At 38.5% G+C, this 19,180-nt stretch overlaps 1 protein-coding gene across 2 annotated transcripts in view; it reads left to right on the plus strand.

Moving 5' to 3' along the window:
- The window catches only part of LOC308691702 (uncharacterized protein), a 228,083-nt gene that overhangs the window by 137,655 nt on the left and 71,248 nt on the right, over positions 1 to 19,180 (plus strand). For both annotated transcript variants that reach the window (XM_081367199.1, XM_081367198.1), the window contains exons 21-26: positions 6,473 to 6,595; positions 6,791 to 7,024; positions 9,528 to 9,683; positions 9,858 to 10,043; positions 10,322 to 10,435; positions 13,620 to 13,733. In XM_081367199.1, coding sequence (XP_081223325.1) covers positions 6,473 to 6,595; positions 6,791 to 7,024; positions 9,528 to 9,683; positions 9,858 to 10,043; positions 10,322 to 10,435; positions 13,620 to 13,733 — 927 coding nt within the window. The remainder of the gene's footprint in view (positions 1 to 6,472; positions 6,596 to 6,790; positions 7,025 to 9,527; positions 9,684 to 9,857; positions 10,044 to 10,321; positions 10,436 to 13,619; positions 13,734 to 19,180) is intronic.

The following is a 19,180-nucleotide window of genomic DNA, read 5'->3' on the forward strand; positions in this document are numbered from 1 at the left end:
AGCCCGTCACGGACTGGCTTTTATTGGGTTCATACTTTACTCGTCTGTAGGCCTCAGGCATCTTGCCTGGGCTACTGAATGGAGCGAAGTTAAACACTTACGGCATTTGGAAGGGGGTTCCCATAGCGTAAGCTAGCCTTACGCAATACGAGATACCTCTCGAAAGGGAATGTCTCGGTTACTTACGTAACCTCGGTTCCCTGAGATGAGGGAATGAGTATTGCGTAACCCGCGGTGCTACTGTGCTTTGATCAGGGGATCACTTCAGTCGATTAAACCTGAGTTCCTTGGCAAAGAATGGGTGCTTATATAGCCATCAGCCACGCCCATTCTGGCGGGCTCTGACGCGCTAGGGCGCGAAGCGACCTGATTGGTTTGCACGTCTGAGCCGCCTCACCATAGGTTCGTACAGTTGCCGCAACACAGCCAATGACCGCGCTAGTCGCTCATCTGTGTATGCTGTGCAGCTGCACTGTGTTTTAAAAAATTGGCTTCAATACTCTTGAGAAAAGGAGTTTTCCCATAGCGTAAGCTAGCCTTACACAGTACTCGTTCCCTCATCTCAGGGAACCGAGGTTACGTTAGTAACCGAGACACATCCAAAACACATAACACGTTATGTGTTTAGTGCTGATTTTTTAATTCACCCTGCTCGAAAGTTACAGGCTATGTTCACGTGTTTTGGATGATACTGAGAACAGCAAAAATTTCTGACATATAAAAAAATTAATATCTGGACTCACTTTCATATGTGTAATAAAATTTTATAGGTACTAGGGCTGGGCGATAAAATGATAAGGATTATTATCGCGATATAATTTTTTCTCGATAAAACAATATCAAGAGTTCGATAAATGTTCGATAATATTTGTGTTCCAAAAGCAGAACGAAACTCATTTGAACCACGCGCCACACGGACCATTAATCCGCTCTGCTCAAAGTCCAAACGCCAGCATAGCGCGAGCTCACTAGAGCAGATGCGTTTACTCTGATCGGTCTCGGTCACGAGATCCAGTGAGAAGCGCTTGAATTCAGCGAAGAACACAATGTCTTTAAACCAGTTTAAAAGCAGATGAAACAGCGCTGACAAACAGGAGAAACACTGTGCGCAATGATACAGTTAGAAGGCTCTTCCGTCTACAAATTCCCATCATTTACCATGGATTTACTGTAATGTTAGCCTAGTAATATTAACTGCACCATGACATGTGGGATATACACTCACCTAAAGGATTATTAGGAACACCTGTTCAATTTCTCATTAATGCAATTATCTAATCAACCAATCACATGGCAGTTGCTTCAATGCATTTAGGGGTGTGGTCCTGGTCAAGACAATCTCCTGAACTCCAAACTGAATGTCAGAATTGGAAAGAAAGGTGATTCAAGCAATTTTGAGCGTGGCATGGTTGTTGGTGCCAGACGAGCCGGTCTGAGTATTTCACAATCTGCTCAGTTACTGGGATTTTCACGCACAACCATTTCTAGGGTTTGCAAAGAATGGTGTGAAAAGGGAAAAACATCCAGTATGCGGCAGTCCTGTGGGCGAAAATGCCTTGTTGATGCTAGAGGTCAGAGGAGAATGGGCCGACTGATTCAAGCTGATAGAAGAGCAACTTTGACTGAAATAACTACTCGTTACAACCGAGGTATGCGGCAAAGCATTTGTGAAGCCACACCACGCACAACCTTGAGGCGGATGGGCTAAACAGCAGAAGACCCCACCGGGTACCACTCATCTCGACTACAAATAGGAAAAAGAGGCTACAATTTGCACGAGCTCACCAAAATTGGACAGTTGAAGACTGGAAAAATGTTGCCTGGTCTGATGAGTCTCGATTTCTGTTGAGACATTCAGATGGTAGAGTCAGAATTTGGCGTAAACAGAATGAGAACATGGATCCATCATGCCTTATTACCACTGTGCAGGCTGATGGTGGTGGTGTAATGGTGTGGGGGATGTTTTCTTTGCACACTTTAGGCCCCTTAGTGCCAATTGGGCATCGTTTAAATGCCACGGCCTACCTGAGCATTGTTTCTGACCATGTCCATCCCTTTGTACCATGTACACCACCATGTACCCATCCTCTGGCTACTTCCAGCAGGATAATGCACCATGTCACAAAGCTCGAATCATTTCAAATTGGTTTTTTGAACATGACAATGAGTTCACTGTACTAAAATGGCCCCCACAGTCACCAGATCTCAACCCAATAGAGCATCTTTGGGATGTGGTGGAACGGGAGCTTCGTGCCCTGGATGTGCATCCCACAAATCTCCATCAACTGCAAGATGCTATCCTATCAATATGGGCCAACATTTCTAAAGAATGCTTTTAGCACCTTGTTGAATCAATGCCACGTAGATTTAAGGCAGTTCTGAAGGCGAAAGGGGGTCAAACACAGTATTAGTATGGTGTTCCTAATAATCCTTTAGGTGAGTGTACATATTGAATTGTATTATATTATTAATGTAGACAATGTATTAAAAGACTAATGGAATATAATTACAGTATTTAATAATGTATTTAGGCTACTGTTTTTCATACAAATACCATAGAAACCATAAAGTTACATTTTGCCATGATAGTGATGTGCTATAGGCTATGCCTAGTTTTATATGTGGAAACTGTGAAACTCAAACAGTCAGAATATTACATTTTACCAAATAAAAATGAGGTCATTACATTTTTTTTAACAGATGTTACTGTTTTTGTTAATGAACATAAATTTAACATAGTAAATCTGCATCCTAACTCAAGCTAATACTACTGTCAACTCACTGTCAAATATGCGTTTCGAGGCAAAACATGTAATATTAATATTGCAGCCTGCACTGCAAACTGTGCTGAAGATACGTGCCATCAAAGTCAGGCAACACAAACCTGTTTCAAGACTTGAAACAATATCCCCAATTAGCACATGCAGAAACTAAGAAATACATTTTTCTATTAAGATATTTATTTTGTTAAGGAAAAATGACAAATGTTTGAATGTTCTATCTCAGATTTGTGAAATGTTCACCTGTTTTGCAAGTGTTTGTCTGTTGTAACGAGGCAGACTCAGAGAGATCCATTTGCAGCTTTTATTAAGAATAATCAAAACAGGCAAGGTCATCAATAGCAGACAGGGCAATGCAGAAGAGACAGAGACAAACCAGGGCTGGGTTTCCCGAAACCTTCTTAACGCTACGTCGTTCTTAAGGCGTACACACCGGGACGAATATCGGCGCGCGTTATTCGCCAGCGTTTTTCAACGCGTTTTTTGTGTTCACACCCAAGCGATTTTCGCTGACGATGAGCCGAGTGAACATGCAAATTCATTCCCTGACATTAGATGGCGCTTAATACCACTCCATAACAGTTCTCTTTTATCAAGATTTTTGTAGTCGCTGTCGCGTTTGTCATATAGTTCTTTATGTTCCGACACCAACGAGACCAGCAGCTCTACATTCATCTTGCCTTGCTGCATCTTCCTCGTCTTATTTCTTCCCGGCAGTGTTTAGACGCTACTCGGCATATATCTTCTTCGCCGTTACGTATGTGTGCTCGGCAAGACCGTTTTGTGTTTGAGCGCCCCCAAGTTGTGTTTTACTGTAACTTCAGAAGCTCCAGACACGTGAGCAAAAGCGCCAATCTCATTGGTTGGATAGTTTTTGACGCGGCACGTCAAACCAAAAAAAAACGAACCCGAGGCGTTTTTTTAAAAAATGACGCTTTTACGCGTGGCGTTTTTCGCGTCGGTGTGCACACTCATATTGGCGCCCTTTGTTTAGTCACGAGGCGTTAAACGTCGGCCCGGTGTGAACAGGCCTTTAAGTTACACCTTAAGCTGTACCTTATCGTTAATACGTGTTTCCAGAAACGTTTTTAGTTAAGTATACCTTCTGTAAGTCATACGTTCGGAAGGTTGGTCTGGGCTGGGTTTCCAGATAACGTTGTCTCTTAGCGTGCTACGAAGACTCTTAAGGTATAACTTAACTAAAGGTATACCATTACTAGGCATGTTCCCCGAACTATACCTTAGAAAGCTGGGCCCGGTTCCCCAAAACGTTCTTATCGCTAAGTAGTTCTTAACCTATTCCTTAACCTCTCTCTTAACGTTATGGCACGATTCCCGACACATTCGTACGCTAAGTATATCTTCTGTAAGTCACACTTTCGTAAGGTTGGTCTGGACCACTCTTAGCTTTACCTTATCACTGTTGCAGGTCTATACGAATATAATTCTGAAGTTTTAATACACCCAGACAGTATTCAATTAGGCTAATTCAAGTGTTTTCATGCAAATAATAAACTTGTCATTACACTGATTGTTGTTAGATTTTTAATTATATTATTATACAATATTATTAATTTAATTAAAAAGCGCTTAAAGGCCAGTGAAAGCATAGGCTACTGTCAGTTTCTCCTATTCGGATGCTAATATTGTTTCTCATGGGCTTGTATGGTATTTTAAACATTTATAGGGGTAAGTCGGTGATTTTAGTGCCGTCCGAATCCATAATATCAGTGTTTTTCTTACCCAACCCGCGTAAAAATCCCTGTCCAAATTAGTACCTACTGTTTTTTGACAAACAGGTTGTGTGGTAATTTAATTGCCGTCTGAATCCACATCTCTGAGTTTACAAGAAGAGATTCAAAATTCACGGTTTAAATCCTTTTTGATCACTGCCGAGCACCGTACGTAAGATGTAAACTTTTATTACTGAAATGCTGGAAAGTATTTACAAGAACAATATTTCATCTCAGCTCCACCTCAGCGAACAAAAATGGGAAAGAGAAGAAAGCACGTAAAATTTTTGAAAAGGTTATTGTGGCAGCAATGTTACAATTTTAAAATATGTAGGCTAGGCTATTATAGGCTATTATAGTTTGGATTATTTTTTATAATATCCAATAGTCCTAATAAATGTAATTTCAACTATTTCTGAAGTGCTTCTTTAATAAAGAACACCGCTTTCTCACATAAACAGCCCCTGCACGAGAGAATAATTGATTCTCGAACCATCGATATCAACCAATTCAGCACCATTGCCACGGAGAGCACCCGGTAACGTCGCACGTAAGAAGGTATATCTTAAGCAGCTTTCTAAGGTATAGTTCGGGGAACATACTTAGGAACATAAACAACTTTGGTAAGATATATCTTTCGAGTCTTCTTAGCGCGCTAAGAGTGAGCGTTATCGGGGAACAGGGCCCTGGTAGACGAGCTAAGGATCAGGGCAGGCAGCAAGAATCAAAGTCCAGTAAACAGTCCAGGTCAGGGCAGGCAGCAAGGGTTCAGCAGTAATAGGCAGTCCAAGGTCAAACACAGAAATCAAACACAGGGAAATAACGCTCAGAGATGATGGCTGGGGCAAATCAAGACTTCGCAATATGTGTGTGTGTGTGTGGAATTGGCTTATATATGTGTGTGAATGAGGTGCAGGTGTGTTGTGCAATCAGTCCCAGGTAAGAGGCATTATGGGAATTGGAGTTCGGTGAAAAGAAGTTAATACTCTGGCGACGGCTCCCTCCGGTGGGGAAGAGGAGGTGGAGAGGAAACCTGCTCTGTAACATTGTCATGATATGTTCTGACAATAAAGAGTAGTTTAAAACCACAAATAACGCTCTGGTTTCTACAAATTTCACTTAGGAGCAAAAATCTGCCTTAAAACTTGAAAGAAATAAAGATTTGACATTTATTTTGATAATTATCGATATCGACTGATATAAAACAATTATTGTGATCTTTTTTTTTTTTTTTTTGGCCATATCACTCAGCCCTAATAGGTACTCTATCATTCAAAACTTTGTGTTTGGTAAGATTTTTTTTTAATGTTTTTAAAAGAAGTCTCTTAAGCTCAGAAAGGCTGAATTTATTTGATCAAAAAAACAGTAATATTGTAAAAACAATAATATTGTAAAATATTATTGCTGTTTTGGTTACACTTTATTTTAAAGTGTCCTTGTTACAATGTAATTGTACATTTAGGTAATGAGTAATATTATTAACGTACTACTATAGAGTGATTATGGTTAGGGTTTTGGGTTACACTTTATTTTAAGGTGCCATTGTTACAGTGCAATTATATATTTAAGTACTGAGTAATATTAATTAACTACATGTACTTACTATAGGGTTAGGGTAGGATTATAGTTTGGTTGAGGGTTAGTTGCAAGTAATTATGCATCATTTACTGTTATTACTATGGTAAGTACATGTAACAAGGACACTGCAAAATAAAGTGTTACCATTGTTTTCTATTACGATATATTTTAAAAATGTAATTCATTCCTGTGATGCGAAGCTGAATTTTCAGCATCATTACTCCAGTCACATGATCCTTCTGAAATAATTCTAATATGCTGATTTGCTGCTCAAAAATATGGGCAGTGCCTGATATGGGCATGTAAACAATCTTGTTGCTTCTGGCTTTCAAAACAAGATTTTTAAGAACATTTTTGTTGAAATCGCTTCTTTCTTTCCAGGCTTTAGTGGTCAGAACTGCGAGGAGAACATTGATGACTGTCCAGACCATCGCTGCCTTAACGGAGGGACCTGTGTGGATGGAGTGAACACCTACAATTGCCAATGCAAGCCAGAGTGGACAGGTACCAACTGCCTACTCAAACCCTACACTTCAATTACAGCTAGACACAAAGACATTTTTGAATCAGTAAGGCTAACAAGGTTCCATTGGGTAAAATCTCTTTTTTTTATTGGCATTGTATCTGTGTTTAGAAATGTACATGCTGTATTTTGCAGTAAAATTAACAGCTATAAGTATTTATATATTAATTCCTCAGGTCAGTTCTGTACCGAAGACTTCAACGAGTGCGATTTGATGCCCAATTCCTGCCAGAACGGTGGTACATGCTTGAACACACAGGGGGGATACAACTGTGTGTGTGTGAACGGCTGGACAGGGGATGACTGCAGCGAGAACATCGATGACTGCGCAGAAGCTGCCTGCCACGCAGGAGCCACATGTCATGATCGGGTGGCCTCCTTCTTCTGTGAATGTCCTCACGGGCGCACGGGTGTGCATAGTTTTTTCACATGCAACTGAATCTTGGTTTGAGGCACTCATTTCTTTTATTGGAGCATTAGCTTTATGAGAGCTTTGAGCAAAACCACTGAAGATAATTTAAAGACCCTATTTTTAGTTTAATGGACCACTTATTTTACTTATTTTCTATTAAAAAAAAGTTAAGATGGGACATATCAATTTGCTTTTTTAATCTGCTAAAATGAATTTAGTCCGCATTGTATGTACATTTGCACATACAGTAGATGATGTAAAGCTAATTGCCATGGATTGAGTGTCATGACATTATGTGTAAAACTTTATTTTACAGTGTTCTTGTTACACATCTTACATGTTGTTGCTATAGTAATTACTATAAATTGTGCATAATTGCATGCAACTAACCTAAACCACAACTTAATCCTAATCAGGGTTTGGTATTATGCGTGTGGATTTCAGCAGTGGCGTGTAACGCAGTCACTCCTACTAGCCAATTTGGCAGGTTGAATTATATATATAATATATGCATGTTTCAATTGTAGTCTTTTAAAAGTCATATGAAATAATAAACTAAGTGCAATTTAGTGTTGTCAGAAATATAGATTTTTCGATAAATATCGATACCGAAATATCTGAAACGCTTCCAATACTAATTTTCCGCAGAATTGATACATGATACAAGCTGTGCTTTCTCATCTCTCTGACAGCGAGTTGACACACAAACCTGCCTCCCATCTCTCACTCGTCTCATTTGCTTCGAATGGAATGCCTCGGCTTAGGATTACGCGTATTTTGCATAATTTTATTCATTCCTTCAGCTTTTGTGCTCACACCCGAAGTTCGCACACATAATGCCTCCTCTCAGTACTAAATTGAGTTCTTTTTCACTGCTTATTGCACTTAAACAGTCAAAAACACACAAAATAATGTAAAAAAATGCTGGTTTTGGCGAGTATTCATGTAAACACAGTCAGTTATGTTTTAAGTGCACGTAATCCATGTGTAACAGTATAATGGATCTGTGCGTCAGGTTTTAAAGTGACAGCAGCCTAATATACCTGCTTTCAAATTATGAGATAATATTAAAAAATATCTGTATGACAGTTTTTCCCAATGGTATTGATGTCAAAATTGTGGCCAGTGAAAACGCTGAGTAGCTGATAACTTTGGAAAACCACTAGCCACAGTGGCTGGTGAGCAAAAAAGTTAATGTCAAGCCCCGAACCTAACCCTATAGTCAGTACATGTAGTTAATTATTATTACTCAGTACTTAAATGTATAATTACACTGTAACACGGACACCTTAAAGGTCCCATTGCATGGAAATGTCACTTTATGAGGTTTTTTAACATTAATATGAGTTCTCCTATCCTGCCTATGGTCCCCCAGTGGCTAGAAATGACGATAGGTGTAAAACAAGCCCTTGGTATCATGCTCCGCCTTTGAGAAAATGAAATCTGCCAATCTGGAATCTTCCCTATATGTCATCATACGGGGAAAGGTTACCTCCCCTTTCTCTACTTTGCCTGCCCAGAGAATTTGGCCTGCCCATGAGAAAATGAGCTACGACCGTGCGAGCGCGATATTGGTTTTTCCTTGAGAGACATCATGGCTTGCAAACGAGCAAAGCATGGCAGTTGCTCAGTGTTTGGATGTACAAATGAACACAAAAGTATTTTTTTAGTTCCTTCATCCGAGCCTCTGAAGAACCAATTAAGACTTCAATATACGTGGACATGGAGAACTTTGTCATTAAAAAATGAGCCAGAGTACAGTCTTCTCTAAACTACAAAGATTACTGATACAGCTTTAAAACGATAGCAAATCAGAGCAACATGAAAAGCCAACAACGTAGGCTTAGCATTAGCTACATGATAATGACTGTAACAGCATACATAAACAAACCAAATAAAGTACCGTATCCAGACACAATATTTTAAACTAACCATTCGGAGACGTCCTGCTATAGCTGCTGAGTTGCAACTTCTTCAGGTGCTTCTCCATCCGGATCAGATTCTGTGTCAAATTGGAAAGCTTGAACGACTGCGTGTCTACGAGCCATTGCGATACATCCACTGTAAAAATTAGTGGCACCGTGGCCGCAGGCTGGTCAAGGACACACCCCCACCCTCCACCTTGCCCCACCTCTCTCCTCCTCATTAGCATTTAAAGCTACAGACAGAAATGGCACGTCCTAAGGAAAGCTCATTGTGGGACAGGCTCGTAGTTGCTGTAATTCTGCATTAAGGCTGAATTTCGGGAAAGAGACTATTAGGGGACCACTAAGGCCTATATAAAAGCATCTAAAAAGCAGCATGTCATAGGATCTTTAAAATAAAGTGTAACCAACATTTGTTTTGATTTCATGAGGTCTTTAAAACCTGCCATGCTTGTGTGATCGTACGTGCGAAAGGGTTTAAATCTGCCATGCTGTTTAAATTGGAGACATTCACTCATTTTTATTGTCATACATTTCTGTACAAGCTAATTTTTATTGTGTGTATCGATGTCTTAGGTCTGCTGTGTCACCTGGATGATGCTTGCGTTAGGAACCCATGTCAGAAAGGCTCAAACTGTGACACCAACCCAGTCAACGGCCAGGCCATCTGTATCTGTCCTCTGGGTTATGTTGGCCCAGCCTGTGACCAAGACGTTGACGAATGCTCACTGGGTGAGTAATGGCTTCTTTAAAAAAAAACACCTGAATAAAATGAACACTTGAACAACACAGCAACCACCCAGAACACCCTAGCAACCACTTAAAACACCCTGCCAACCTGAATGTATTAGTGATCGAATGATGGATTTCCCCATATTTGAAGGTGTTTTGTGTCTCTTTTTTTAGGTGCAAACCCTTGTGAACATGCTGGAAAGTGTATAAACACAAAAGGTTCCTTCCAGTGTAAATGTCTGCAGGGATATGTGGGTGCTCAATGTGAACTGGACATAAACGAGTGCATGTCCAACCCATGCCAGAATGATGCTACCTGTTTGGATCAAATTGGAGGCTTCCATTGCATCTGTATGCCAGGTAATCCAAAAAATCTGCTGCATTTGGTTTTGGACACAGTCTATATCTATATGCTCACTATATATTACCTCATACTGGTGATGTCATTACCTCACATGATCAACCTGTGATCCAATAAATAGCTTTTTTATGGCTGTAGCTCTAATTATACTGATGCCTGTCTACATAAAGCTGATATATTGTGTTTATTATAGACAAAAGAAACACTAATAGCATCGCTAAGGCAGGCTGAATTCTCTTGTTAGATCTGGAGCTAATTCCCCTATGCTAATTGGCAGGGTACGAGGGAGTCTTCTGCCAGATCAATACTGATGAGTGCTCCAGCATGCCCTGCCTCAACAATGGGAAGTGCATTGACAAGATCAACAACTACCAATGTGAATGCCCCACAGGTGAGCATACAGGGGTCAATCACCTCCCAGGACAGAACAGAGAGGAGAACACTAATCCCTCATTATGCATCCTCACTTTACAGCATTTTTATTTTTAGTGCCTAAAACTTTTCACAGTACTGTTGCTTTGCAGGTAGGTTTCTTCAAGCGTCTTGGAGACGTTGCCACAGTTCTTCTGGGTCTGTCTCAGTTTTTTCTGTTTCTTCATGTAATCAAAGACAGACTCGATGATGGTGGGATAAGATCATTCCAGCTGTTGTCAGACTGTTGGCACAAAAAAATATCTCTGTTTTTTATACAGTTAATTACTGTTATTAATTACAATTCTTACAATTAATGGCAAAAGGAATGTTTGGAAATGTAAACTGATATTTCCTACTGATACACTACAGCCAAAGATATAAATAACTTGCTTAAAGCCTTTTTTTTTTTTTTTTTTTTTGTGAAAATACTAACGTGCCCAAGACTTTTGCACAGTACTGCATTTCATTTGTGCGTTGCAAAAATGTGCTTATGGCATTTATTGTGTTCATAAGTCTGTCAGTGTTTTAAATTTAAATTGTTCTGAAATTAGTGAGAAATAAAATTGTGAATATAAAATTGAATATATTCACAAAATAAGAACTTATTTGTTATATAAACATTTTAATATGAATATGTTATACATTTTATACTTTTATATTAATTTAATTTTAATTAAAAAAACTAAAATCTTTATTAAACTGAGAAATTTGATTCATTTGATGATGAACTGAGAAATTTGATTAAATTCAAATTTCATTAATTTAGAAATTCTAAATAGTTTAATGTTCTTTCAGTTAATTATTTAATGACTACATATTAAAATGTTTTGAATGTTGTTCACAGTAGATATATAACTTTTATTATTATTTTACACTACTTTGATACTTTGTCCAGCTCCAATGATGCGAAAATAATTTAGTTGAAAATGTAGGTTTATGAAAAAGGCTGTTCTTGTAGGAAAACGACTCATTTAGGATGAGTAAAAATTAGTGGCACCGTGGCCGCAGGCTGGTCAAGGACACACCCCCACCCTCCACCTTGCCCCACCTCTCTCCTCCTCATTAGCATTTAAAGCTACAGACAGAAATGGCACGTCCTAAGGAAAGCTCATTGTGGGACAGGCTCATAGTTGCTGTAATTCTGCATTAAGGCTGAATTTCGGGAAAGAGACTATTAGGGGACCACTAAGGCCTATATAAAAGCATCCAAAAAGCAGCATGTCATAGGATCTTTAAAATAAAGTGTAACCAACATTTGTTTTGATTTCATGAGGTCTTTAAAACCTGCCATGCTTGTGTGATCGTACGTGCGAAAGGGTTTAAATCTGCCATGCTGTTTAAATTGGAGACATTCACTCATTTTTATTGTCATACATTTCTGTACAAGCTAATTTTTATTGTGTGTATCGATGTCTTAGGTCTGCTGTGTCACCTGGATGATGCTTGCGTTAGGAACCCATGTCAGAAAGGCTCAAACTGTGACACCAACCCAGTCAACGGCCAGGCCAAAAAAATATCTCTGTTTTTTATACAGTTAATTACTGTTATTAATTACAATTCTTACAATTAATGGCAAAAGGAATGTTTGGAAATGTAAACTGATATTTCCTACTGATACACTACAGCCAAAGATATAAATAACTTGCTTAAAGCCTTTTTTTTTTTTTTTTTTTTTGTGAAAATACTAACGTGCCCAAGACTTTTGCACAGTACTGCATTTCATTTGTGCGTTGCAAAAATGTGCTTATGGCATTTATTGTGTTCATAAGTCTGTCAGTGTTTTAAATTTAAATTGTTCTGAAATTAGTGAGAAATAAAATTGTGAATATAAAATTGAATATATTCACAAAATAAGAACTTATTTGTTATATAAACATTTTAATATGAATATGTTATACATTTTATACTTTTATATTAATTTAATTTTAATTAAAAAAACTAAAATCTTTATTAAACTGAGAAATTTGATTCATTTGATGATGAACTGAGAAATTTGATTAAATTCAAATTTCATTAATTTAGAAATTCTAAATAGTTTAATGTTCTTTCAGTTAATTATTTAATGACTACATATTAAAATGTTTTGAATGTTGTTCACAGTAGATATATAACTTTTATTATTATTTTACTCTACTTTGATACTTTGTCCAGCTCCAATGATGCGAAAATAATTTAGTTGAAAATGTAGGTTTATGAAAAAGGCTGTTCTTGTAGGAAAACGACTCATTTAGGATGCAGAGGAAATCATGCATAAATAAAAAGGGGTAGAACGGAGGTACAATATTAGGCATGATGAGGTTGTGTAAGGAAAGGGGCCTACGGGAACTATAGAGGGGTGTGGAGGAGTTTGGAGGGCGGTAAGCTGAAGAAGTGGAAGCTAGGCCTCTTCGCTGTTTCAGATGGAAATCAGAGCTCCTTTTCAGCATGCGGCGCAGGGATTCTTTTCAGTAGTAGTAGGCTCTGGGAATGGCATGAGCAAGTTAAAAATTTGTTATCAGGATTATCACTATTGAACAAGATGTGTAATTAATTAAATGTGATCAGACTTACCAGGCATACAATAAACAACTAAAAAAAATCCATTAGATTTACCTTAAGAACTCCATAGCAACAACTTTCTTAAAAAAAAAAAAAAAAGATTTATTGTTGAAGAACTTTAGTCTCCAACTGTGTCCCATAAGTCTCTGCACTGATGGATTTGTAGCCCTTAATGTGTTCAGACTGTATATTTGAACAGCAGACTTCTTTAGCGAGGGATTAAAATAACTTTTTAGGGAGAAAGCACAAATGTTGGGGGTTCCTGAGCGGCAGGGTTGCTGAAAAGCATTAGGTCAGGGGTTGGTGAGACAGATTCAGAGAGGGGGGCAAAGGCTGGATGGGAGAATGCACACTGTGATGGAAAACTTATACGGGAAAAAGGAGGCAACCGGCATGGTTTGGCGTTCCACTGAATAGACAGTTATAGACAGTAAACTCACCGTGATGGTTTGTTGAAAAGCAGCTTGAAAACATGAGAGAAAGAGAGAGAGGGGTAAAGCTTTCTACCGTGTATTAATGAACGCTGGCTTAGTTGTATAGGCGAGTGTGGAGGAATGAAGTGAGTGCAAACCAGAGGAATGATTGTAATGACCCGCAACTCTTTCCTCTTACCTCCCTCTCAGGATTCTCGGGTAGCCAATGCCAGTTCGACATCGATGAGTGTGCTAGCACCCCCTGTAAAAATGGGGCCAAGTGTATTGATGGGCCCAACATGTACACCTGCCAGTGCACTGAAGGTATGAAGACACTGTCTGCTTGTTTCAGTTTTTTAAAGCCTGAAAAAGTATATGATGGTTTTGAATTGCTTGAAATATGATTGGAGTGCAACATGTGCAGCGCAAGTCTGTTATATAAGCTACATAAAATTATAATCAGGGGCCGGTTTCACAAAGCTATTTTAGACCGGTCTAGTGTTAGACTAGTCTAAAATTTGCTCATAGACTAGTCTAATGCAAGTTAGACTGTTTTAATTTAGACCAAAAAAATTACAAACCTTACCCCCAGGCTAACTTAGGTCTAAGAATCTATGTTACCTTGGCAACCAGCAGTAACAATCAGTTACATTACAAACAGCCAAAAGAAAAGGGAAAATGGCTCATAATTTAAACATTTCTACTTGTTACTACATTCTCCGCTAAATTTCCCAAGTAAAATGTCCTTGTAACTGTTATACTCTTCCAACAAACACATATTTTCCGCTGGGGTAAACTGCACTGAGCGGTTGAATGCGCTTACTCGATCCGCCATGTTTTTTGTTTCAAAAAGTGTCTTATTTTACCCAGAATGCATTGCAGTGTAGTCCTACTTAAGATAGTCAGAGTCTTAAGTGCTTTGTGCAACGGTCTGATTTTGATGTCTATCTGAAGTCTGACTATATACTATATCTAAGCCATAGTCCAAGTCTATCTTTGTGAAACCGGCCCCAGAGATACTATATAATAGTGTGCTTATGACATGGCTTTTAATGGTTAGACTTTTGTTTTTGTAATCAGGCTCTCGAAAATTATATACAAATTTGGATTTAGATTTATTGGCTAATATATCGGTTATTGGCTTTCAAATATAAAGAATTATCGGTATCGGACAACATTTTCTTATCGGCGCATCCCTTGTTGTATTTCTGTTGTCAATATTTTTTGTAGCTCTAAAATATTTGGTAGCACTTTATTTTACAGTCCTGTTCCCCATGTACATACCTATTACACTAATTACAATAACTGGGTAATAACTAGTTACTAACCCTCGACCTACTCCTAAACCTAACCGTAACCCCTGTAGTTACCTTATATTACCCAGTATTTTCTTACGTAAGTACACATACTGTAAAATAAAGTGCAACCAAATATTTATTTGGCTATAAATTGCTCTAAAAGTAATGCACTCAGAACAAAATGTACAAAAGCTATCACTGTTTTCTAAAATGTACTAATATGCACCTTTTAAGTTTATATAAGGTATAGATGTACCTTTTAAAAAGGTACTGTCCCAGTGACAGCTTTTGTATCTTTTTTCTGTAAGTGTGGAAAAACATGTACATTTTAAGGCCAGAATGTGAGAAAATGCTGTCATAATAAATATAATAAATGAATCTGTTTTCTTTTTAGGTTACACAGGGCAGCACTGTGAGACAGATGTAGATGAATGTCTATCCAATAGGGCTGGATATTGACACAAATTTCACAATTCGATTCGATTTCGATTCATAATCTTGCATTTCGATTCGATTCGATTCGATTTCGATTCCAATTCGATTCCAATTCGATTCCAATTCGATTCAATATTGATTATTTTGGATATCAGGTAAAATACATGACAAATTTCCTCAAGGAAAACAAATCTCTTAACTAATGCTGTAAATTATGGGAGTCAGTTGTTGTCTACTAGGCTTCATTAGCCTAATATTGAAGGTAAAAATGAACTGATTTGTAAACAAACACTTAATTTGCACTTTTATGGTGGCTGTCATAAAAACTTGCCAGATTTATTCAAACATGCATTAAATATTGAAGAACATAAAAAATTATAATGAATATGTAATAGGGTGCATATATTTAGCAAAATTATTCTCTCTAGAGTTAATTTTTCTATCTGACTAACAAGTTTATGGTCACTGGATATGGTAAATGTGACTTTACATGACATTTTTTACAAGCTGTTTTACTGACGTATTTCCATGGTTGAAACACTGATTCATCGATTCCATGTGACATGATACGGATTTCGATAAGTTGTACTCTATCTTTTAACACACTTTCAAATGCTCATTCGTGTTAATTTCGCACTGTAACTGGTATTATTAAGGCAGAAGAGAAGATCATGTGTGCTCTGCGCTGCTGCTTCTCTTGAGCTGAGCTGCGCCAGAGCGATCTCACGCCACAGCGCCAAAATGGTATTTATGTTTTTGAATTTCGTAAGAAAATGGACGTAATTTGAAATCTGAGACTTTGTTTCATATCAATAGTAACAAAGCACAAAGATTATTGCGATTTATTGGATGGGATGCATGCTACAATGTTCCATTCATTCATCAACTGAAAACAGGATGACTAGCCTTTGTCTATTCAGTACTTATGGAGAGTATGATTGCTATTGACAGTCTTGTTTCTTATCTTATTTCTAATCCTGTGATCAATAAATGAGCTCACATATACTGTATACCACATATTTGATTTACATACATTCCTAAAAATATTTTTTTTTATTTTATTTTTATTTTTATTTATTTTTTTATTCACAATTTAGCACATATTACACACACAGCCCAACAACATCACACAAAACAGTATGGGACAATACATATTGACAGGACAGTAAAGAAAAAAAAGAAAAAAGAAAAACAGTTTTTACACTACCACAGTCTGTGGGTTATCCAATATTCCATGCATTTTGTTGCATGCATTTCCATCCGTTTGTCATTTTATAGTCTCTATATAATTCAGTACTAAAGACCATGTGGATTGGAAATCTTCTTGAATACCGTTTACTTTTAATTTCTTCAATGGGCAACAAGTCTATTATCTGCTCCAGCCATTGACCCAAGGTGGGTCCTGATTGGAGAAGGGTCTCGCTGTAGCCTGTGGTGGACATCCAACCCAGGCCAAATCCAAGTGTGACGGTAGAAGCTACGACCATGCCCTAATACGGCACGTTCTCATTAAAATTGCTGATTGGGAAAAGGTTTAACTATGATTTACTCAATTTTTTTGGTGAAACATTTTTACACTCAAAAAAATGTACTAAATTTTAAAGCTGTGAAATCAATGAAATATACTGTATGAACTGAGTAAATGCAAGTAAAAAAAAAAGTAAATCTGAGTAACTGCATCTGGTACATTAACAAATAAAATTGAGTAGAAATAATTTAACATTTAAACATTTAAAAAACAATATTTATGAGTAATATTAACTTTTTTTTATGAGTAATATTAATTGTTTTTATTTCCTCTAAACCTTTGTAAAATAGTATTGCATAACCAGCAGTATACATGACATTGGCCTTTATTGTTGATGAGTACAGCAATACAGCATATTTTACACTGTTTTAACATGTATACAATATTGCCTATATTTAAACTCATTTAACAAACATTTTAGAAGTAAAAATGAAACATTTAAACATTCAGGTAGCCTAATTCAAGTGTAATCAACCAGTCTGTTATCCAATTTCCACCGGATCAGCGCTGGTTCACGTGCCGGAGATGGAATAAAGTTGTGTGTTTTATGCAAGGCGTTTCAATCATGCGAAAAGACAGGCGCGACTCTCGTTTAGGTGTCACATTACGCCTCTGTATGTTGTTTTGCATTAAATAAAATTATTTAAAGCACAGTAATGATTTTATAGATAAAATAAAACGTCTCGGGATATGACTGTAACCCTTTTTCCCTGAGAAAGAAACTCGTGCTGCGTCGAGCATCGACACATTGGGGAATGCCTTCAGCGTGACGTGTCTGAAGTCTGTATAGAACTAGTCCAATCTTGATTGGTGTTGCGGCATGACGTCACTCGTGACGTCACATGTGACGGTGATGCGGAAGCTATAAAAGGACGCCGGAACATAACAGCGTCAGCTTCTGATTGGTCGAAGGAAGTCGTTCTCAGGAGCGCGAGAAGTGTGGCCGAGGGACGCAGCGTCTCGTTCCCTTCTCAGGGAACAAGGGTTACTGTCGTAACCTGAGACGTTCCCTTTCGAGGGAACTCACGCTGCGTCAAGAATAGACACATTGGGGAACGAAATGCCTATGGACACCCCTATGTTAAATTCCCATAGAGGCAGGCAGATTTTTATTTTTAAAGGCCAGTTACTTCATGGATCCAGGACACTATGCATCCTGATAAAGTTCCCTTGGCCTTTGGAATTAAAATAGCCCCACATCATCACATAGCCTTCACCATACCTAGAGATTGGCATGGAATACTTTCCATAAGATCATCTCTCAATGCAAATCAAACTAGCTATTAGGCTTACTGAAATAAAACCATGTCAATCTCTAGGTATGGTGAAGGCTATGTGATGATGTGGGGCTATTTTAATTCCAAAGGCCAAGGGAACTTTATCAGGATGCATAGTATCCTGGATCCATGAAGTAACTGGCCTTTAAAAATAAAAATCTGCCTGCCTCTATGGGAATTTAACATAGGGGTGTCCAAACTTATGCACCCTGTATTTTAAGGAAGAACATTTATTTACTTATGATACATTATTCATTCACAAAGAAAATTGGTGTCCTTAAAGGTTGAATTTTTCCTAATTTTTTAAATTAAGGCATTAAGTTCAGTTTCCAAAAGATGATTTTTTATTCCTCTTTTTAGTCAACTTTAGTATGGGTGTCTAAACTTATGCATAGCACTGTATGAAGGTGTGTGGGGAGGCCCAGCCTGCGGCATCACAGACCTCTTGAAGGGAAACCCCAGCTAACAGAGCTTTAGAGGAAGCCACTCCTCTGGTTGAGTGGGCTCTTATTAGAATAGGTGAAGGCAAGCTGCATGCCTCGTAAGCTGAAGAAATAGCTTCTACTATCCATCTGCTGATAGTTTGCTTAGAAGCAGGGGAAGCCTTCTTAGGTGACCCAAAGCACACAAGTAACTGATCCGACTTCCATCAGCCCGAGGTTCTCTGAGAATAGGCCTCAAGGGCATAATAGATATAGCTTCGCTTGCTCATCGGACACATGCGATGGAGGATGAAATGCCTGAAGAATTACAGACCGTGCCACATTTGTAGGCACCTTGGGCACATAGCCGGGTCTAGGGTGGAGAATGGCTCTTACTCTGCCAGGAGCGAACTCGAGGCAAGAGGGAGCAACGGATAGCGCCTGCAGATCGCCAACTCTTTTCAGGGAAGTAATAGCGAGCAAGAAGGCTACTTTTAAAGATAAAAACTTCTCAGACACCTTGTCCAAAGGTTCGAAGGGTGCCAGGGATAACCCCTAAAGAACCACAGCCAGGTCCCACGTGGGGACCCTGGACTGGACGACAGGCCTCATCCTCCTAGCTCCACGAAGGAAACGTACTATAAGTGGGTGTCTCCCCAGGGTGCCCACTCCTAAAGGCGTGTGGAAGGCAGCTATGGCCACCACATAGACCTTAAGTGTGGACGGGGAGAGCCTGTCAGAGAAGCAATTCTGGAGGAACTCCAGCACTGAAGCCACTGGGCAGTTAACTGGGTCCAACTGATGTTCTCTG

Source organism: Scardinius erythrophthalmus (genome assembly GCF_964197995.2).
Source record: "Scardinius erythrophthalmus genome assembly, chromosome: 5".
Lineage (NCBI taxonomy): Eukaryota > Metazoa > Chordata > Actinopteri > Cypriniformes > Leuciscidae > Scardinius > Scardinius erythrophthalmus.